Here is a 23,562-nt window from a genome sequence, read left to right on the forward strand (position 1 = left end):
AGAGTAGACAGGGATGGGCAACTTGGACATTGTCTACCCAAAATGGGAGGATTACAAAGGTAAGAAGTGACCAGCTTACAAGCTTTCAAGAGGGAACGTAGATCCAGAGGGTGTGGAGGATGGTAGTATCTCCACTGTTGTTGTTGTTACGTGCCGTGGAGTCGGTTCCGACTCATTAACGACCCTGTACAGGGTTTCTGAGATTGTAAATCTTTATGGGAGCAGAAAGCCTCATCTTTCTCCTGTGGAACAGCTGGTAATTTGAAACTGCTAACCTTGTGGTTCCAAGCCCGATTCATAACCACTACGGTACCAGAACTAGTATCTGATCTGTCTAGGAAGGGCTGATGAAATGAAATGCGGATAGGTCTCTTGTGATACAATAGTGAATAATTGTTATTAGGACTGATTGTGAGGGTTGGAAATGTAAAGGTAGACGTTTTGTAGCAAAAGGAGGGGAGTGATTAACTTTGCAGTCTAGGAGTGGAGGTCCCTGGGACCATTAAAGGAGAAGAGCGGAGATCGGGACCCTACCCAGAGAAGCAGAGATGCCAGAGATGGAGGCAGAGATGATGATGTGGAGAGACTTCAGACCCAGAGAGCCTGGGGACTTTAGACCCGGAGAAGGAGAGGGGCTGTGTGCTGAGGACCGGGGGGTAGGCTTGTAGGGTATACCCTTTGGTTGGTTGATAATGCATGGAGGGGATTGTAACCATGTCAATGAAATGATATATGATAGGATGAATGTAAAGCTAATGTTCTCCCATGTAAGCTATCACATAATTCACAATAAAACATTTAAAAAGAGAGAGAGAAAGTTTCAGAGTCTCTTCTGACATTCACTTTGGTCTTTCTTTGCTCTCTTTTCAATAACCTTTTGTTTTCTTCATGTGTGACATTTTTGATGTCATCTCCCAACTCTTCAGATTTTCAGTCATTAGTGTCTAACATATCAAATCTGTCCTTGAGATGGTCTTTAAATTCCAGTGAGATATATTTAAGGTCATATTTTGGCTGTCATGGACTTGTTTTAATTTTCTTCAGCTTCTGCCTGAACTTGCATATGAGTGATTGATGGTCTGTCTGTTACACAGTTGGCCTCTAGCCATGTTTTGGCTGATGATATTGAGCTTTTCCATCATCTCTTCCATAGATAAAGTCAGATTGATCTTTTGTATTTCATCTGGTGAGGTGCATATGTATAGTCACTGTTCATGTTGTTGAAATAAGCAATTTTTGTAATGAAGAAGTCACTGGTCTTGTAATTATTTTATCATGCGATCTCCAGCATCATTTCTATCACCAAGGACATAATTTCCAACTATGAATCCTTCCTCTTTGTTTTCAGCTCTCACATTGCAATCACCAGTGATTATTAAAGCATCTTGATTGCATGTTTGATCAAGTTTAGAATTATTCAATGTCATCATCATTGGCTTTAGTGGTTGGTGAGTAAATTTGAATAACAGTGGCACTAAATGGTCTTCCTTGCCGTTGTTGTTAAGGGCTGTCCAGTCAGTTGGTTCTGACTCATAGAGACCATGTATAAAGTTTCTGAGGAGTGACTCGTGAGCTTGAAACACCTACCCTGTGGTTCAAACCAACCTTGAAGTCCAGTGCATTAATCTACAGTACCACATCAGGACTCCAGTCTTCCTTGAAGGCATATAGATATTATCCTATCATAGACAGCATTGTACTTCAAGGTAGGTCTTGAAATTATTTTATTGACAATTAATGTGACACCATTCCTCTTCAATTTGTTGTTCCTGGCATAGTAAAGTAAACCATATGTTTGTCTTATTAAAAATGGCCAATACTTGTCCATTTCAGTTCTCTAATGCTTAGGATGGAGTTCTGGTGTGGCAATGTAAGATAAGCACTGGATTGCTAAACTAATTGAAGGTTTAAACCCACCAGATACTTCTCATAAACACTATACAGTGCTGCTGTGAGTTGGAACCAACTCAACAGAACTTAACAACAACAATGACGATTAGAATATCTATATTTATTTGTTCAATTTCATTTTTGATGACTTCTAAGTTTTCTAGATTCATACTTCAGATATTCCATGTTCACATTACTAATGGATGTTTTTAGCTGCTTCTTCTCATTTTGAGTTGTGCTTCATCAGCAAATGAAGATCCTGAAGCCTGTGCTCCATTCATGTCATTAAGAAATGAGAGGAGGCAACCTTTCCCCAGTCATCTTTTGAGTACCATGTAACCTGAGGGGTTTATCTTCTGGAACTATATAAGACAATGTTTCACTGCCATTCATAGAGTTTTCAGTGGATAACCCTTCAGAATTGGCCCCTCTCTCCTTCTTCTTTATTTGTCTTAGTCTGGAAGCTCTCCTGAAATCTGTCCACCATGGGTGATACTGTTGATACTTAAAATATCAGTGGTATAGTAGCTTCCAGCATCATAGCAACATGCAAGTAACACACAAGGACAAACTGACAAATGAGTGGTGGACCATGGGGGTTAAGACAAGAGAAATGTCAATGAGAAAGACTACGGATTTTATCTTATGTCATTGTGGGTGATGGACAAATGGGATACAGTCTATGTATTAGAGAAAAACTGTTAGTATTGATGTTAAAACTACTTTAAGATTTTTAAAGTATCAAAAATAAAATATGAAAAAGCAATTTGGCTTGCCTATGTAAAAATAACACCAATTGTAATCATTTTCAATAACTGAAGAAAAGATATCTAATTACTGTGTAATATAATGTTGCATATATATAATTGCAAATGTGTTCAATTAATTTGCTTGTGAGTTTTATTTAATCACAGTGGAAAATTATAATGTTTGCTGTCTCCACACCAGCTCACGGTCATCAACTCTGCTCATGTTAACAGATTCAAAAATTGGGTAGCATACTTTTCACTGGTAACTTGGGCTACAGGGAGAAAAGGTCCACCAATTGTATTATTCCCATCAACTAGTCCCACATTGTTTTATAAACTTCCCTACCTGTAATTTTGGTACAAAAAAAGGTGGTGGGGGGGGGGGTTGCATAGAAAGGAGCCTGAATGTCTCTGGGGCAAATTGTATTATTCCCATCAACTAGTCCCACGTTGTTTTATAAACTTCCCTACCAGTAATTTTGGTACAAAAAAAGGGGAGGGGGTGCATAGAAAGGAGCCTGAATGTCTCTGGGGCAAATTGCAGGATTTACAAACCAGGAGTCACAACAAGAAAGCAAGTCAGTTTGCTGTGAAAACTGCATATCACCCAGTGGGTTTATTACACATTCACTGCTACATGGTAACTCTTCCTCTTCACCTCTCCTCACTCCAATGTCCCCTGTGTGCCACCCTCCTCAGAGCTATTTGATTTTCACTTAAGAATGTCTCATTTTGACAGAAAGCATTGCTCCTCACCCCCTCTGTTGTAATGAGAAAACCTGAGGTCTACATTTCCATGACTATTTTCCAGGCCTGCATCTCACTCTAGAAGGCTTGGTGCTACATAGAGATACCAACTCTTGCTGAATTAACATGAATCCCAAATTCAGAAATACCTAAATAGCCAATGAAAGAATGGATAAACAAACTATGATGCATATACACAATGGAATATTATTAAATGTTAAAAAATAACAATGAATCTAAGAAACACCGCATAACATGGTAGAACCTGGAGGGCATTAGGCTGAATGAAATAATTCAATCACAAAAAGACAAATACTGTATGAGACCACTATTATAAAAAGTCAAGAAAATGTTCACACACACAAAAAAAGAACCTATATTTGATGTTTACCTGGGGCAAAAGGATAAATCACTAACTAGAAGGTAGACATATACTAACTCGGATGAAGGTGAATGCAATATATAATAAAAGGGAATCAGTAAAAAACAAAATGAACAAAAAACCCAAGATGAAGATAAAGGAAGACACTGGGAAGAATACAAGAGTTAAAGACAACAGATATAAATACTATTATACACTCAACCTTTCAGTAACAATACTCTATGAGTGGGTGCACGGATAGACACACAGGTTGAACAGATGTGGGAAGGATAGTGGGTCTGTACACACACACACACACACACACATATATCTTGACTCATAGACACTTAACAACAATATATATATATTGTTGTTGTTAAGTGCCATTGAGTCGATTCCGACCCATAGCGACCATGTATAGGGTTTTTGAGGAGCAGCTGGTGAGTTTGAACCGCTGGCCGTGCAGTTCAAATGGCTTTGCAGTCTGACGCATTAACCCACAGTGCCACACCAGGACTCCAGTACATATATATATATAGGTTTGACAGAGGATATACAAATATATCTATGAATATAGCAAAGCATACAGGGGACAAAATTATGGAAACTTCTTAGTGATAAACAAACACTAAGAGGGAATGAGTCACTGGGCCTAGGGGCTCAGGACCATAGTCCCAGGGGACACCAAGATCAACTGGCACAAAGACTATGATGTGTAGTGACTGGGTCTGAAAAACTTGTGAGCAGTCATTTAAGGTGAACTTAATGGTCTCTTTCTGTCTGGAGTAAAAACGATTGAAGAAAATCTAGGACGCATGGAAAACAGTTCAATAAACTAATGGACTACATGAACCTCAACTTCCACGATCCCGACACCAGAAGAACTAGGTGTCCAGCTACCACTACTAACCGATCCAAAAGGAGTCATGTTAGAAGATCCTGCAAAGAGTGGGAGAAAATTGAGGAACAAAACTCACAATCCTAAAAAATACCAGGTCCAATAGAGACTCATAGAACACCTAAGACTATGGCCCTTAGTTATTCTTCAGGTCTAGAAGTGAATTCACACCCCTGGCTCATCTTCAGCCAAACATCGGACAAGGCTATATATAAGGTAAACAGGGAGGTGAAGCACTTCTTAGAATAAGCAACCATCTGAGATCAAAAGGGCAAGATTTGCCCAAGGACAAAGTGACGATGTATTTTGGGGATTTGCAATCAGTGACATGAAACAAAATGTGTATGAATTGAATTGTGGAATGGAAAACAGATACGCGCTGTCAACCTTCATCCCAAAATAAATCATTTAACCTCACTGGCTTCTAAAAGGATACTGGGGTTCCCCTAGAGCTGATGTCAGTGACATCAGTGACTTTTGGCCACACCCAGTTCACAATAAGAAGTTGAAGAGGAAAATGGTCCTGCTTCTGCTCCTAATGATGTCTCCCTCTGAATTCTTAATTATCAGATAACTTCTGGTTGCCTAACTCACATTCTGCAAGTCTGTGACTCAGTCTATCAAGATGCCCTGGTACACACAGGACCCATTAGGGAGAGAGAGAAGTTTAGAATTTGGAACAGGGAGATGATTCTGTGCTCTAAGCATTTGAAACTGGTGGCTATTTTGTCAAGTGTAGTATAAGTGATGATGGTTTTGCTTTGCGTTTTATGTTCAATTTTGTACTATAATTGTCACTGCCTTAAAACTGCCAGTTTACTGAAAATAACTTTCTGATTATAATTCTCAGTCTCTTCCCTTGTTTAATCTAAAAATCGTTTCAGTGAAAGTGTTTGCAGGCAGTAGCATGTCCCTAAGGATTACTTTCCTAAGATGTCATTTTCAGAGTGTAATGGAAGGATCTCAGCCAGGTCCGCATGTGGACTTGCAAAGGAGGGCAAGGACTGGGCCATCCCATGATTAATTCAGCAGGACCCCACAAAGGCTGGAGCTGCCTCAGAGTTGAAGTGCCAGGATTTTAACAACAACAAATAAGACAAAATAATTACCACAAAATATGGGGGCAGGGAGGGTTGTTTTGAATCAAACTTCTCTTTCAAAATGTCACTAGTCACGTAAATCTGGTTTGCAAAATTAGTGCTGTGACAAGAGGTATATACACTGTCATCACTTAAATGGTAAGTTTTCAATGTATTTTAACTGTACCTGGGAGGCTTTGCTTTCCCTTTCCATGTGTAAGCCCAATTTGCTGTGAAGCATGAAAGAACTTCAATAATATTTTAATGTAATATTTTATATAATTTAAATCATGAATATTTATTTATATAAATTTAAAATAAAACTTGCTTGAAACGAGAACCATGAAATGGAAGCTTATGAATCACCAAGCAGTGAGTGAGTAACTTATCAACAGACATAGAGTTAACTTTGCAATGCCACATCATTTAGGATGTCATAGGTAGAAGAATTCACTTTCTACTATCACAAAATAAATTAATTGTCTGCAGAAACAGACAGCAAGGAAATTATCCGTAATTATGTTTCATGTAAGGAGCTCTGGTAGCGTGTTGTTATTGTTGTTAAGTGCCATCAAGTCGATTCTGACCCATAGCGACCCTTTACAAGGTTTCCAAGGAGCACCTGGTGAGTTTGAACCACCAACCTTGCAATTAGTGGTTATGAATTGGGCCGCTAATCTCAAGTTCAGCAGTTGGAAGCTACCAGTTCAAAACTCCGCAGGAGAAAGACAAGGTTTTCTGCTCCGATAAAGATTTACAGCCTTGGAAACCCTATGAGTCTGTCGCTATGAGTTGGAACCAACTTCATGGCACATAACAACAACAACAACACACTTCATGTGGAGTCCTGATATAGCGCTCTGGGTTAATGCGCTGGACTGCAAAATCGTTTGAACCACGGTTCAAGCACACCAGCCACTCCTTGGAAACCCTATACAGTGGTTAGGTACTGACTCGACAGCACCTAACAAAAACAACAACATACTTCATGTAAATTCTAGATTAAATTTGTTATTTAATGAAACATCTCTGTTCACCATACCTTTTTTGAGAGAAGGAAATTTAAACAATTTAACCAGTCCAAAGTCATCTCCAGACACTAGCACGGAGCTGTTGTAATTTGCCTCCACTGAGTTGATGTCTGAGACATCCGTGTATTTTGGCCAAATTCCGCTCACTTCCGGCCCTTTCACACAAGTCCAAGAGGCCCAGGGAATTCCTTTGATTTCTTCTTTACTTGTTAAAGGCTTGCCAGCTGAAAATAATCAATAAATCTGAATATAATATTACATTTAAATAAAAAGCATATCCTATATTACTTTATTCGTGTTTTGTTTTGTTTTGTCTTAGAGTGGTCTAGGAATATTCTTGTTAATAAAAATTCCTATAAACCAAAGAAATCACAGAATCAAATCTCATTACCCAGTTTGTGATTTTTTCTGCTGCTGCAGGGCTTTAAAAAAATACCTATTATGAACCTGAATCGGATACAAGGATAAGTCAAAGAAAAGGATCACCACACTAAATGTAATGTGTCTCAAACTACTAATGTGTACCTGGCCTTGGTTATTTAGGTATAGATAATAATATGCTTCATTTCACTGGTGAAATGACTTTCGGTTACATATTTGGTCCACGTTTTGCCATGCTTGAACAAGTTTGGTTAAGTTTATTCTTTCGTTATTCAAGGATGCTTAGCAAGTGATTTTCAAATACTCAGTAAGACAATGACTGAATTTAAAATGGAAAGTTCTGAGCGATGAAAACTCAGCAAAGATGAAACAAATGTGACTGATTGGGGAAAATGGCCCTGGGTGTGCACTCAAATATGTGGACAAACGCCCACTGTCCACTGGCTGTTGATAAGGAACATCCACTGAGAGAATACAAAGGAGGAGACACAAATAACAAAGAATGTGAGTTGAACCACACACAATTTCAAATTCAAAAGCTGAACAATTAAGAGTATTACCTCACACCTTCTCCTCAAAATAAACAAGAAAATATTTCAAATAACGTATCTGTGAAAGTAGGCGCCCTCACAAATTGCTGGCATATTGTCAAGTTGGTACCCAGGAACTCTGGATTGTAATGCACTATTTCCTTTTAAAAACTTCATTAAAATGGCCACAAAATCAGAGAGTTTATAGCAGTAACACAGTTTTATTGACCCAGTGTTCCCATTTTGGAGAATATGTATAATCTTGGAAGTAACTCAAGAGAGAAAATCCTACTTGTTAGAGCTGTACTGTCTGGGCCAGCAAAGAAGATGGAAATTAGCCCCAAACTCCTAATAAGGGGATAGCAAAAACACAAATTATGATATTATCACTGAGCAGGATTTATTTTTGTTATGGCAAATAATAAACATGTGTTCCATATTATTTCACATGTGGAAAAACATGAAATCCTGTCAAGAAGAGAAAGTTAAGACAAAAAAATAGGCACCAAGTAGCTGCTCCTTGGAAACCCATACAAGGTCGTTATGCTTTAGAACCAACTCTACAGCTCTTAACAACACCACCACCACAATGGTACATTCAAGGAGCTCTGATGATGCAGTGGGCAAAGTGCCACACTGCTAACCAAAAGTCTATGGTTCAAATCTACCAGCTGCTCCACAGGAAAAAGATGCAACAGTCTCCTTTTATAAAGTTTACAACCATGGAGTTTTAATCCTCGTCTATCCTATAGGATCACTATGTGTCAGAATTGACTTGATGGCAAGTCAAATGGTACATTTATAAATTTGATAGGGCAAGGGCACCTAAAAATGTTTAATATAGCACATTATTATTTTAAGGTAAAAATGAATTTTTCAGTAGAAAAATTGAAGGCAAAATGTAATTACTTCAGCTCAAAATTTGTGTTAAGCATCAGCTTTTTCCTCCTGTTAAAAAATCAGTAATCAAAGATTGACATCCTGGTGTGGATTTATAGGATAAGCACTGGACAGCTAACTGCAAGGTCAGCAACCAAAAGCCACTCACCAGTCACTCCTCAGAAATTCTGTACAGAGTGCAGCCAAGTTGGTTCTGACTCAGTGGCCTTGTGGGATTTCCAAATCTTTGAATCTTTGCGGAAGCAGAAAGCCTCATCTTTCTCCCACGGAGCAGCTGGTGAGCTCAAACCACCAACCTCGTGGATCACAGTACAGTACTTATTATAGAAGTCTATGTTGTTGCTGTTGTTATTAAATGCCATCAAGTCCGTTCTGACTCATAGCAACCCTCTATAGGGTTTCTGAGTTGCTGCTGGTAGGTTTGAACTGCCAATCTCATGATCCAGTGCTTATCCTACAGTGCCATAACACAATGAAACTATCCTCGTGCTGATAACCATTTGCATTATATTTCCTTTTGGGCTATTACAAACAGATTTCATTGTGCATGTGCTCATCAGCACATGCACTGTCATTTAATATTAACAGTCTTGTCCGTCAAAATAGTGTAAAATGGCATCTCATTGTGCTTTTATTAATCATTTTCCTGATGTTAATTCATACTTTGATTGGCCATTTAAGCTTTGTCCATTTTTCTAGTGCTTTTTTTTTTTTTTTTTTCCTTTTAGTGTTCCTTAGGCATTCTTTCTACACTCTAAACATATATCTTCGGCCCATTATAATAATTGCAGGCATTTATGCCCAGGCTATGACTTAGCTCTTTATTCTATTTACGATCTCTTTTGTTGTCCAGTATTTTTCATTTTAATGTGTCCCAACTTATTAACCTTTTTCTTGAGGGTTTGTGATTTTCTATTGTTGTTGTTGAGGGTTTGTGATTTTAGAGGCTTGTTTCAGAAAACATCCTTTGTTTTGAAGTCATAATGACATTCTTATATATTTTATTTTTGTGGTTCAAAGCCTTAAAAAACAAACAAACAAACAAAAAAACATTGTGCTGTTATTGTTGCAAATTGCTTTATAAATACCCTCCATGACTCACATGGCATCTTGTAGAACAGCCGTTCTCCTGCACCGTCGTTAGTTTGCAAATATTTGCTATCCAAAGACCAGTCGATGTGAGTAATAAAACTAAGGGATTTATTACACTCTCCTATTTTCTTATACCGCTGCGCAACAGCATAGACATCTACAGGGCCATCGTTGGATCCCACTGCCAGATAAGACCCATCTGGAGAAAACTTCATTTCATGAATGACTTCTTTTCGGTCTTTGATATGAACCACTTCTGTCATATCTCTGTAAAAATATAAAGCAAAGTGATAAGCAGCAAATCTAGAAACAGAACGCCTAAGTCATGTTTTAAAGTATGTATCCATCAAAGCAAACGTTTTGAAAAGGAGGGAAAACATACAGGAGTTAAAGAATTAACTTTTGAAGAAACGTATGTCATTTAAGACTTACAGTCAATTTCAGAAAATGAATAATTAACATTTAAAAGAATGTCCAAAGTAGAAATAAAGAAAAAAAAAAAAAAATTTTTTTTTAAATGAAGTGCACATTTACTTTAATGATCAGCTATATATTATTTTCTCTTTAATTTTTCTTTAGAAAAATCGGGACTTACAAAACTGTGTTAAAAATATGCCATGGAAAAAGGTAAAATATATACTTAATTGGAAACCAGTGACTGTTAAGCTTGATGCTTACTGTTGCGAAAAAAAAAAAAACAAGTGAAAAAAAGCAGAAGTGGAATATTGCTTTTTTTTTAATGTAAAATTGCTAAGCAATTATTTAATTTTCACTCTGAAAAGTCAGTAATACATAACATTGAATCACTTAAATATTTTGTATCCTTTCTGGGAGGAATTTCTGCTCTCATTAGAAAGCTCACTGAGGTGGTATTTTCTAAAGCAGACACAGGATTATGATTAGCAAGTCCCCTGAGCTATGAAAGATGGCTTCATCAATACACAAACAAATTCACAGAAAATGCTAAATATTTCCTTCCATATAATAATTCCTCATACCTGCTATTATTTATGAATAGCACTATAGTTTACTACAATGCCATAAAATAGGTGCATGGGGCTATTGTTTTCTGTAGGACATCCATTAGAGTACGTCTGGTAATTAGCCACATCATCTTTTCACACAGTTTTGTAAGTCCCGATTTTTCTAAAGAAAAATTTAAGGGAAAATAATATATAGCTGATCATTAAAGTAAATGTGCACAGAAAAAGGAAATTATGCACACCAATTTGGTAATGAGTTACGTGTGACTGGTAATAACAATGTAGTATAGTAAGCTGTGCCAAGAACATTTTCTAAAAGCTATATAGAATTTTCTATGTGCAAAACATGTAGTATTTTATTTACGACTGTATTTCTTCTATGTAATTGCAAAGAATGTAAGCTAAGAGAGTAAGAATGCATTTGGAGGAATTATGAGAATGCATTCAGAGGAATTTGATCCAGTAAAAATAATGCAGGATATTAATAAATAAGAAATAATCCATTTTATTGAAGATTATGGGTGAGAATCGTTTATTCAAGCTCCCCTGTAAAATTCTGGCACTGTTGGAAGCGTTATTTCTTTCCTTTAGTTTACTACCAACACCAGTACCAGCTGCCATCAAGTCAATTACAACTCAGGGAGATTCCGTGTGTGTCAGAGTAAAACTGTGCTCCTATGGGTTTCAGTGGCTGAGATTTGCGAAGTACATCGCTAAGACTTTCTCCCAAGGTACCTCTCAGTGGACTCAAACTACCAACCTTTTGGTTACTAATTGAATGAGTCAATTACTTGCATCATTCAGGGACTCCCTTGGCTTAGGACAATTCCACAGTCTCATATCCAAAATGCTTGGTTTCCAGATGTGCTAGGTAGGGTATTTATTGTATACTTAGGACTTTAGAGAGTTTCACACACAGTATACTGTGGAACATCCCCAGTGGGGGCTGTACTAAACACTTTCATGTTCTGCAGTTAAAATACATGTCATGTCATTATTCATTCTAAGGGATATACACAGCCTTATCAATTCATTGATCAGTCAGGCTATGCTGCCAAATAAATTACTAAAGAATTTTGTATTTTCAGAGTGTTCTAGATTTCTGAATTACAGAGAGGATTGTGGACCTGCAATAACATGCCAATTTGAAAGAGCAATATATTTTCCCTAAACTTCTGACCTGCAGGAGAATTTTAATGTTAACAACAGAGCATCTCTAATAATGTTTTCAATATTAGTACGTGCCTGACCCGGAGAACGATGAAAGAACCATCCTTCATGCCCAGGGCCAACTGAGATCCTTCGGGACTGAATGCCACGCTGCGAACGGCTTCCTCCATGTTACAGCGGGCGATCAAGGCATGGTCAGCCAGGCTCCACAGCCTGAGCACAAGATCAAAGGCAAACAACAAAACAGAGAGACATCTCATAGTCATCGGCTAGCCTTGGGGCAGGAAGACCTGCTGATCACACTCTGATAATATTAAGAAAGGACACAACATCTCCCCCAGTGCCCTTTACAGGAAAGCTAGGATGATGTCAGTTCATTTTTGAATCAGTCCCACCATTTGAAATCCCCAGCAGAAAAGATAAAAATGAGATCACATTTACGAAGATTTTGAGCTCCACCCAATAAGGACGTCTTAAACATTCATGCACATAAAGTCTTACTTTTCTCTTTGCAACTTAAAAATTGTTCTTTTACTTATGCCACTGATGACTAATAACTCTAATAGGATAAAAAATGCAACTATAAACACGTGTGTGTGTTTTAATATTAGTACTTCCTAGTCAATGTCAGATCATGTAATAAACAAAGTAAGCACAGGCTTACTTGTACTGATTTACTAATCTGTAATGAACAATTTCACACTTTTTCACCACCTCGAAGATTATGCTTCTAGGTTTGGCTGGTGGAACTCATGTGAAATTGTTTAGTACACATTAGCAAGTAAGCACAAATATGCCCATGCTTACTTTGCTTATTGGGTTATCTATCCCTGCTTCTACTAACTGTGTTATTTACACATGTACCAACAGAAATACACAATCCATTGGTTGGTCTCCTTAGAAAGACAATGTCTGCAATGGAGAAGAGTGAATGAGACACCTCCCTACGAGGCCTTCAGAGTTGACAGAATGCAGTTATTATGCACTGCCGTTCCTCCAGGCATGTAAGAGCAGGGTTCTCTGAGTGTCCCTTTTCTGGTGGGTCTTCTCTTGTGGGGGCTGCAATGTTGCACTGCTCCTGACTTATGAGCCCAGGTGTAGCTGGGAGAGCAGAGATCAAGGGGCGAATGCAGCTAACTTGAAGCTGGCAGCAGTGAGCCCAGCTCTTGGGATATCTTATACAGGTCCTCACACTGAGTCAGGTAGAACTGAATATTTAAATGCACAGATAAGGGTTTACACATCACTTGTGATTATGGTATCTGACTCTATCTTAGCAGTCTTCTCTTAAAACACATCTGGCAGCTATAGTGAATTTTGAGGTTTTCATAGAGGCAGGACTCTCACGTGGCGCTGTTTCTCTGAGTATGTCTTACCCTCCTGAGGGACAAGGCACACCCTTCCCATGGAGAGGCGCAAAGGACAAGTTGATTGAGCCCCTGGGCTACCTGTGCTGTCCAAACTCAAGCTCATGATATTCTCTCAGTTGTTGTACTGACTCATAGCGACCTTGTACAATGTTTCTGAGGAACAGCTGGTGAGTTTGAGCTGCTGACCTTGTGGTTCGAAATCCAGTACTGATCTCAGAAGTTTGCCCATTATTCATAACCCCATGCTGGTTTTAGCCTTGTGCTGTTTTAAGCAACGTAAGCCTTTTACAGAAAGAAGCCATCACTCCTTGATGTACTATAGTTACTCTTTTTGCCTGAAACTCTGTCACCTTGGTATGTTGTTGGTGTTGTTAGGTGCCCTGGAGTCAGCTCTGACTCATAGGAACCCACGTACAACAGAATGAAATATTGCCCCATCCTAACCCATCCTCAAAATGTTTGTTTTGTTTGAATCCATTGTTGCAGCCACTGTGTGAATCCATCTGCTTGAGGGTCCTTTTCTTTTTCACTGGTACCTCCTCGGCAAATTCTACTATCCCTTTAAGATCATTAAGCTATTCTTTCTTAAGAAATTGACTTATACACTTCCTAAATTTCAAAACTCAAATTTATTTTTTAAATACATTTTTAAAAATAGCCAAATTAATGGGTCAGGGAACAGACAAGTTCTGGCAGTCAAAGTTCCCTGGAGGTCGTGTGCAATTCTGACTTTCAACACATTCCTAAAACACAAAACTCAAGGTTTCCTCACAATTATTCCTTTCTGGATGGATAGAAATTGAGTTTTGTAGGTGTTTACTTGATTAAATGATTACATTGATTGTACACTGATTAGATTCACAAAGAGAACAAGGGAAAAGAGGAGGAAGGCAGTGACCTTTACTCTGATTTACCAAGGAGCTCTGGTAGCCTAGTGGTTACGAACTGGGCTACGAATCGCAAGGTCAGAAGTTCGAAACTACCAGCTGTTCCACGGGACAAAGATGAGGCTTTCTGCTCCTGTAAAGATTCGCAGCCTCAGAAACCCTGAGTCCGAACCGACTCCACAGCACATAACCACCAATGGTGTGGCACTGTGGGTCAATGCGCCAGACTGCAAAGTCATTTGAGCTGCAAGGTCAGCAGTTCAAACTCACCAGCTGCTCCTCAGAAATCTTATGCAGGGTCGCTATGGGTTGGAACCAACTCGACGGCACTTAACAACAACAATTTAGCTACTGGACTCTTGATGTGGTGCTGTAGGACAAGCACTCAACTACAAGGTCGGTCGGTGGTTCAAACTCTCTAGCCATTCCTCCGAAACCCTACAGAGGGTCACTATGGGTCAGAACCTACTCAACAGCACTTAACAACAACAATTTAGCTACTGGGACTCCTGGTGTGGCACTATAAGATCAGCATTGGACTGCGAACCACAAAGTAGGCAGTTCAAACCCACTAGTTGCTCCTCAGAAACCTACACAGGATTGCTATGAGTTGTAACCAACTCGACAACACTTAACAACAACAGTTTAGCTACTGAAACGTAGAAGTAGTAATCAATCAATTAATTAATTAATTGAGATGTTTCCTCACACTTTCTCTGACTTTCTTTTTGGCCTGTTGGTTGTTGAGCACATTTATAGTTCTGTTGCTGTTGTTGTCATTCAGTTGGTTCCAATCTATAGTGACCCTGTATAGGGTTTCTGAGGAGTGGCTGGTGAGTTTGAACCGCTGACCTTGCAGTTCAAACCGAACTTGCAGTCAAGTGCTTATCCTACAATGTCACACCAGAACTACAGTTCTGTAATTGTTGTTGTTGTTAAGTGCTGTCGAGTCGTTTCCGACCCATAGCGACCCTGTACAGGGTTTCCGAGGGTGTAAATCTTTACGGGAGTAGAAAGCCTCATCTTTCTCCCGCGGAGCGGCTGGTAGTTTCGAACCGCTAACCTTAAGGTTCGCAGCCCGATTCGTAACCACTACGCTACCAGAGCTCCTAATACATAGAAATAAATATATGGCATACCTTCCAGCATCACAGCAATACGCAAGCAGTACAATGAACTGACAGAAGAGGAGTGCACAATGAAGATGGAAGAATTGAGAAGAATTGATACATTTAAATTATGGTGTTGTTGAAGAATATTCAAAGCACCATGGACTGCTATAAGAGTGAACAAATCTGTCTTGAAAGCCAGAAAGCTCCTTATCAGTAATGATGGCGAGACTTGGTCTCCTAGACTACAGGCTTGTTATCAGGAGGGACCATTCCCTGGAGAAGGACATCATGCTTGGTGAAGTAGAACACCAGTGAACCCTCCAACGAGATGGGTTAAAACAGTGGCGGCAACCATGTGCTCAAACACTGCAACAATTGTGAGGAAAGTGCAGGATCGGGCAGTGTTTCATCCCGTGACACAGGGGGAGCTATGAATTGGAACTGACTTGATGGCACCAAACAACAACCAATTCAACACTAAAATACTGAAATCAGTGGGTCTTTATCTCAAATTTTAAATCATATGATTGTCCCTTCAGCAACCACAAGAATACTAGAAGCACACCTATTTTAAACAACATTGTGCTCTCAGAGAGGACCAATCCATAGCCAGAGCTTCTGGGGTCTTAAAAAAGTAAAAACTGCATATTTTCTCAGGCATCAGAACTCATTTTTGATTATAGGGTAGTGTTCAAAATTCTGCCAGAGAATTCATAGAGTAATGTGCTGAAGTCAACCTTGAAAATCAGAATTTAAATTCTACTGGTGCTGACTAAGAGGGAGTCTAAGTAATCTGAAAAATCACTGAGAATCCCCTGACAGAGGATAGAAGGAACCAAGGGGGAATGTGTGTGTTCCTAGCTCATACCTTCAACTTGCAACAGCTGGAAACCAATCTTTACATACAAATGTATGAATTTTCATGTCTAATAACATTTCCATGACTGAAGACAGAGTCAAAGAGAAATGGTAGTGCTATACCAACTGTTGTTGAGCTAAATGTCTTCACTTCCTTTAGGAAACTGTGTGGTTCTGCAGTGCATGTATCCTTCTCTTATGGAAGAAGCACATTTGGGCAGCCTATGTCTGTTAGCTGAGGGAAGTCAGTGAGGTGGCAGTGACCACCACCAGGGCCTCACCTGACGGAACGGTCATCGCTGCCTGTTACTGCCAGTGGCTTCTTAGGGTGCAGGGCCAGGGCCCAGAGCTCCCCCTCACAGTGTCCCTGCAGGATCAGCATGGGCTTGTCTCGCTCTCGCACAATCACCTCAAATATCTCACTGTCCTGGGTCCCTGCTAGAAGGCGGTCAGCTTTCCAGCACACGCTCCGGATAGAGAGGCCTGACAGAAACAAATCGAATCAAATCATAAATGAACGAAGGAATGAATGCATACCTTAACACCACACTGAAAAAAACACTTAAAAGTAAGTATCTTTTCACTAGGACAAGTCTGACATAATGCTTTCTAGAAAGAGAACATCTTTAAAAATCCTGGTTTGGGAGACTCAATTCCACATCCCATTATGTTATTTAGTTTCTTTGCACATTCCCTCTTCCCTACCTGTTTTGAACTGTTTTGCAAAAAAGTAACCTTTCTTTCTTGCCTGATTTAGGATATCTACATGTTTTTAGGAGCAGGATGTGTTCTTATGTGTTGTATCTTAAAATGAATAACAAAGGAGAAAACTGGCTTTATGAAAGCGTAACCATGTTTGAAATAACTTCCTTCTGATTTGCTATTAACGATCACTTCAAACTTTTGGATTGTATCAAAATTCTTTGTGGGTGATCCTATAGACAGTTAATTACCATATTAGGCGAGTTTAGTATGTATTGTATCAGAACTTAGATTCATTCTGCTGGTTAAACAGATGTACTATGTCCCAGAAATATGCAAATGAAACTCTAATCTCAGTCTCAAAATACCATCAAACAGTTGTCAGTGACAATGTTATTCTTCATTGACTTAAGTAGTTATGGGATTTTCTCTAAAAGTATAATATTCTTTTTATGTCATGCGCTCCAGCCAAGTCCTTGCTTGCCTCCTGGGCTTACATCGGAGTACCTGTGCTCCTTTCCCACTGGGTGGGTAGCCAGGTGGTGGTGGTGGTTACGTGCCGTGGAGTCGGTTCCAACTCATAGCGACCCTGCACAGGGTTTCCAAGGCTGTAAATCTTTACAGGAGCAGAAAGCCTCATCTTTCTCCCGCAGAACAGCTGGTAGTTTCAAACTGCTCACCTTAAGGTTCACAGCCCGATTCGTAACCACTATGCTACCAGAGCTCCTTGGGTAGCCAGGAATCTCTTATTTACTAACTTTCGCATGTCTGAATTAGAAACACAGAAGTAACACTCCTGTTGTGGCTATTTTAAAACCAGAGATGGATGTGATAAGCTTTGAAATCTCAGTTCCCTCCTCGAGGGCACTGTGTCTTTGGGGACAGTGCCAGGAAGTCTGAGGAATTGGGTTTTATTTAGCCCTGTTCTCTGGCCAGACAGGAGTCCCTGGATGGTGCACACAGTTAATAGGCTCAGCTGGTAAATGAAAGGCTGGCAGCTTGAGCACACCCAGAGGCTTGGAAATCTTCTAAAAATCAGCCACTAAGAACCTTTTGAGCACAGCTCTACTCTGACACACATAAAGTCACCAGAAGTCAAAACTGACTTGATGGTAAGTGCATTACTAATGAGACACACGAGAGAGAGCCCCTGTCTGGGCTCAGTTTTCCTCCCTGCAAAGTGTTCACTATACTTATGGTGACCCTATCATGTATCATCCAAATTGGGGCACATTTGAAAGTAAAAGGGGGGCATTAAAATTCATTGAAATGATTGAATTTGTTGAAAAAAATTATTTACTGGCTCCATAGGATAAGCACTGGACTATGAACTACAAGGTCAGTGGTTCCAGTCCCCCAGCTGCTCCTAGGGGGAAAGATGAGGTTTTCTGCTCCTGCAAACATTAAAGCCTCAGAAATGCTATACAGGGTCATTCTGAGTTGGGACCAACCGAGCGTGGCACTGTGGGCTAATGCACTGGACTGCAAAGTCAGTTTGAACTGCAAGGTTGGCAGTTCAAGATCATTAGCTGCTCCTTAGAAACCCTATACAGGGTTGCTATGGGTTGGAACTGACTAGATGGCACTTAACAACAACGACAGCAATTAGCAACAATAACAACAAAATAGCTTTTCTATGCTGAAAAACCCATTAAATAGTTCTATCAAAAATATTTTCAAGAGATCTGCTTGGAATCTTGGATTTCAGACAGTTTTTTAGAACCCTGATATCTATGGACTCTAACATGGATTTCATTTAAAGAAACCTACGGACCGTTAAAGGACAAATACATGAATCAATTTATATTGTGGCGTTCAAATCCTAACACTTTGGGAGAGCATGAAGTACCAAGTTTTTGAAGACCATGGCTTCCCATTATTCCACATTCAAGATCTGTGTGTGAATTATCTCAGCAAGACTTAGATGCTCTTCAGAAGCTTCATGTCTCATCTGCATTAAAGCTCTCAATTGAACCGCTCATAAAAATATAAACTTAAAGGGACTAAAATCCATGAATACATTCCATTTCAGATCCTTTCATCTGACTTCCCTTCAATTTCCTTGGCTTTCCAGGTCATACTGCATATGTTCCCTTAGACTAGAGCAAAAGAAACAGTAATTTCCACAATATACGTGCTCTGTGGCCATACGTTTTCACTGGTAGAAAAGTATAAACCAGAGTATTGAACCAGTTTATTCTGGTTTGACACCCTCCTACTGATAATTTGCCTTTCTACCCCAGATGTACTGAACCAAAATCTGCACCTTGAGACTCTGAGAATTTTGTTAAAACTGTGGATTCTGATTGAGCGTATTTGCAGGTTCTCAGTAGGGATCGGACCTGAATGAACCCAGTATAAAATTGGCACAATAGTTTAGAATCAGGCCTTTTGTTGTATTATGTAATAAATACTATGTCAATGATGAGAAAATGAGAATAAAGCAGTAAAAATAACTGCATTTAACTTACTCTCAGACGCTCTGTGGTTTAGAGAAAAGAGGCCTCAACCTAAAATGTCATGGCTCTTACTTTGTCTTGGCCTCACTTGACCTCCCTCGAATGTTAAATTTATCATCTGTAGAGTAAATATGATAATATATCCCCTGCCTACCTCACAGGTTGTTTTGTGGATGAAATGAAATAATGTACATAAAGAATACTTTTATAAAAATATTCAGTGCAGACATAATATATATATTTTTTCCAGACATAAAATTGCAGTAAACCTTGATTGCAAAACTAAGAATCCAGCACAAACTCTAAGCCAAATGGAATTTTAAGACATCGCCAGGGTTAAATGGTACAAGGACACCTAACTGTTAATCCACATCTTATCTGTCCCACTGCTGTCTTGTCAGCATCACATAAGACAATGCACTTATTTATGAAGGAAAAAAACAAAACCCAACCATTTTTTTTTGGAAGGCACAGAGCTAGGGCTATTTTTTTTTTTTTTTTTTTTTACAGAATAGCCTAACTCCTTGCTCTGAATTCATAACCATGGAATGAGTAAAGAAAGCATGCAGTGGCTACAGTGGTCAAAACAGCCTGGTACTGGTACAATGAAAGAGACATTGATCAATGGAACAGAATCGAGAATCCAGATATCAACCCAACCACATACAGCCAAATGAGCTTCGACAAAGTGCCTAGGCACATTGCATGGGGAAGTGACAGTCTCTTCAACAAATAGTGCTGGCAGAACTGGAAAGCAATATGTAAAAGACTGAAATAAGACCTTTGTCTCACGCCCTATACAAAAAATGAACTCAACATGGATTAAAGAGCTAAATGTGAATCCCAAAATTATAAAGATCATCAACGAAAAAATAGGGACAAACATGAGGGCACTAATTCAGGGCATATACAGACTGCCACACATTTTGAAAAGTACACAAACAAAAATAGACAAAAGAGATGAGTGGGACTTACTAAGAATTAAAAACTTTTGCACATCAAAAGACTTCACCAAGAGAGTAAAAAGGGAACCCACAGACTGGGAAAAAATCTTTTGCAACGACATATCGAACAAGGGACTCATCTCTAAAATATACAGGAAAATGCTACACATCTACAAAAATAAGACAAATAACCCAATTAAGAAATAGAAACAGGATATGAACAGACACTTCACCAGGAAGGAGATCCAGGCAGCCAACAAACATATGAAGAAATGTTCACGATCACTAGCCATTAGGGAGATGAAAATCAAAACAACAATGAGATACCATCTCACACCAGCAATAACAGCAAAGATCAAAAAAGTTGAGGATAATAAATGCTGGCAAGGATGTGGAGAGACTGGGACACTCCTGCATTGCTGGTGGGACTGCAAAATGGTCCAACCTCTCTGGAAAGCAATATGGTGCTTCCTCAGAAGGTTAAAAATAGAAATACCATTCAATGCAGCAATTCCGCTACTTGGTATTTACTCACAAGAAAAACGAGCCATAACACAGAAAGATATATGCACTCCAATGTTCATAGCTGCACTATTTACAATAGCAAAAAGATGGAGTCAGCCAAAGTGCCCATCAACTGAAGAATGGATAAACAAACTGTGGTACGTACACACAATGGAGTACTATGCTACACTGAAAAATAACAAGGAAGCTGCATGCCACTTCCTAACATGGATGAACCTTAAGAACATTATGTTGAGTGAAATTAGTCAATCGCAAAAGGCAAAATACTGTATAGGACCACTACTGTAAAAGATTAAGAGAAAGAACCCATACTATTCCACTAAAGTGGATGATTAACTGGATGCTAGGGCGTAGGTTAAGGACGGGAGGGGAAGGTGGAGCACAGGGCAGGGAATAGACACGGGATAGTTTGGGTGTTGGGGAGGGGGGCAATATACAAGTAGGGAAAGGGGAATGGAGGAACAAAGCAGATGGGAGAACAGACAGGTAGGAATGAGCTAAATGGGACAGAGGTAATAAAGGATGTAGGCACAGCCTTGGAACAACAGGGCTCTGGGATACAGAGACTGGGACATGGTTGGAATGGGGAAAGGGGGGGAATAATGTTGAGATGCTTGGCTGACTCTTGACCCTTGGTTTTATGCATTATATTATAAAACAGTCACGGGAGAGTACAGGGAGGAATAACCAGAAATACCACCATAGAGAGTTTGTAAGTCCATCTTCTGCCTGGAACTGACTGGAATACCAAAAAAGGGGTTACAATATGTCCAGTATAGGGATGGGCAACTTGAACATTGGCTACCCAAAATGGGGGGAGGGATACAAAGGTAAGAAGTGACTGGCTTACAAGCTTTCAAGAGGGAACCTGGATCGACAGGGAGGGGAGGAGGGTGGAGTCTCAAGTGAGTAATATCCAACCTGTCTAGGAAGGGCTGATGAAAAGAAATGCAGATGGGTCTCTTGTGATGCAGGGGTGAATAATTGTTATCAGGATGGATTGTGAGGACTGGAAAGGTAAAGATGGATATTTTATAGCAAAGAGGGATGTGATTAACCTTTCAGTCTAGGAGCGAAGGCCCCTGGGACCATCACTGGAGAAGAACAGAGATCAGGACCCCACCCAGAGAAGCAGCAAGGCCTGAGGTGGAGACACAGAGGATGACATGAAGAGATGGAGTGGCTAAGGACTTGAGATCCAGGGAGGGAAGGGAGCTGTGTGCTGAGGACTGTGGGGGGAGAGGGAGGGCCTGCGGGGTATAACCTTTGGTTGGGTGACGATGCATGGATGGGATGGTAACTATGGCAATGAAATGATGTATGACAGAATGAGTGTAAAGCTAATATTCCCCCAAGTAAAGTATCACACAATAAAAAGAAAAAAAAAAAAAATTAAGGTCCTGAAAAAAAAAAAAGAGTGCAAAATTTAGAGTCTAAGGTTTAGAGCCCTGATCTTTTCAGTAAAATGGAATGTGCTAAGAATATAAGGATGTAGTTAGAATGAAAAAGAATTAGAACAACCATATTAAAATGTGGGAGAGGCAGTGAATACAGGAGAAGTCAAATGATAGCAATATTGATATGGAGCAGTACTTGTGATAGGCTTTGCATGCAGAGTCTCTGTGTATGTGTATATGTGTGTGGGTTTCTTGTATTCTCATAATAACCCTGAGAAGTGTTATTATTTCTATTTAAGATAGAAAAACTAAAGACCATAGAGCAACTTACAAAAAATTAAGAGCTAACATGCTGATGCAGTGAAATTCACATAGATCTCTTCATTTCTAATTCTTGCTCACTTTCCTGCCAATCAAGATAGGTTATCTTTATGTATGATGAGATGACAAATGGCAATTTCCTATATCTGGGTGTATTAATCTTGAGACATATAACATTATATCTAAGTTTCAAATACCTTGGCAATATTTCATATAATTGTATTCTGAGTGTTTGTATAAATAAAATATTTACAAAATGAAAAAAAATAATAAAGCATGCAGGCAGATTTATCATTCCTACTGTGAGCCAAGAGTAGGGATAACTTGGCAACAGCTAGTTCAGGGTCAATTATTCAAAATCTTCAAGTGCAAGCAACAGGAGAGGCTTTCAAGGACAGCCTTGAAAGGAAGGACAGATAAGCAGCAAAAGGAGTTGGATGAGATGACAGGCTGTCAAGGCCCGTGGATCAGCCATGGAAGAGCCACCATGCCTGGTAATAACAGTCCTTTTACCATATTCAGTTTCTTGTTCTTATCTCTTCCCTAGGCCTTTTCAGGGGCTTAGTCACCATTCATTAATCAACATCTTCCTCTTTGCTCCTCTGTTTTCTTCCTTAGCTCCCACAGGGAGTTGAAAGGAAGGGGGTGAATTAGTTGCCTCCCCAATAGACTTTACATCATCAATTTTATTTATTTATTTTTACAGTAAAGGTGTGACACTTTGCTCTTCACAGTTATTACGAGGCAAAATGGGTTGGTTCTATTCTAACATCATCAAAAAGTAACTTTTTAATTATATTTATTGGCTGGTTCCTCTCACTAGAATGCAAAGTGCATGAAGATATGAGCTTCTCAGTTCTGTTCACTGCTGTATCCTTGGTAACTAGGGGAACAGCTGGCATGTAATAGATCCTCAGTAAACAGCGCTGCAGGAATGAAAGAAAACGTCAAAACCCAAACATTCCATGAGTGCTTGGAGATACGGAAAAACAAAAACCAACAAGTACAACAAAAATTATCAGCCAGGGAGAACAAACAAGATGGTGGATTGGGTGGACGTATAGCAGAGACCTCCGCTAACAACAACACAGAATACCCGAACAAGCAGGCTCAGGGGCTGGTCCCAGAACTCTGAACCACATATAAAGGAATACTTAGAAGGTTGGAAGGCTCACA

At 39.5% G+C, this 23,562-nt stretch overlaps 1 protein-coding gene across 1 annotated transcript in view; it reads right to left on the minus strand.

Annotated features, from left to right (window-relative positions):
- Positions 1 to 23,562, minus strand: part of EML6 (echinoderm microtubule associated protein like 6) — a 443,186-nt gene that overhangs the window by 200,311 nt on the left and 219,313 nt on the right. The window contains exons 7-10 of the mRNA XM_006873534.1: positions 16,320 to 16,521; positions 11,887 to 12,024; positions 9,669 to 9,925; positions 6,767 to 6,979 (exon numbers count right to left, since the gene is read on the minus strand). Coding sequence (XP_006873596.1) covers positions 6,767 to 6,979; positions 9,669 to 9,925; positions 11,887 to 12,024; positions 16,320 to 16,521 — 810 coding nt within the window. The remainder of the gene's footprint in view (positions 1 to 6,766; positions 6,980 to 9,668; positions 9,926 to 11,886; positions 12,025 to 16,319; positions 16,522 to 23,562) is intronic.

This window comes from Chrysochloris asiatica, unplaced genomic scaffold (assembly GCF_000296735.1).
Source record: "Chrysochloris asiatica unplaced genomic scaffold, ChrAsi1.0 scaffold00245, whole genome shotgun sequence".
NCBI lineage: Eukaryota > Metazoa > Chordata > Mammalia > Afrosoricida > Chrysochloridae > Chrysochloris > Chrysochloris asiatica.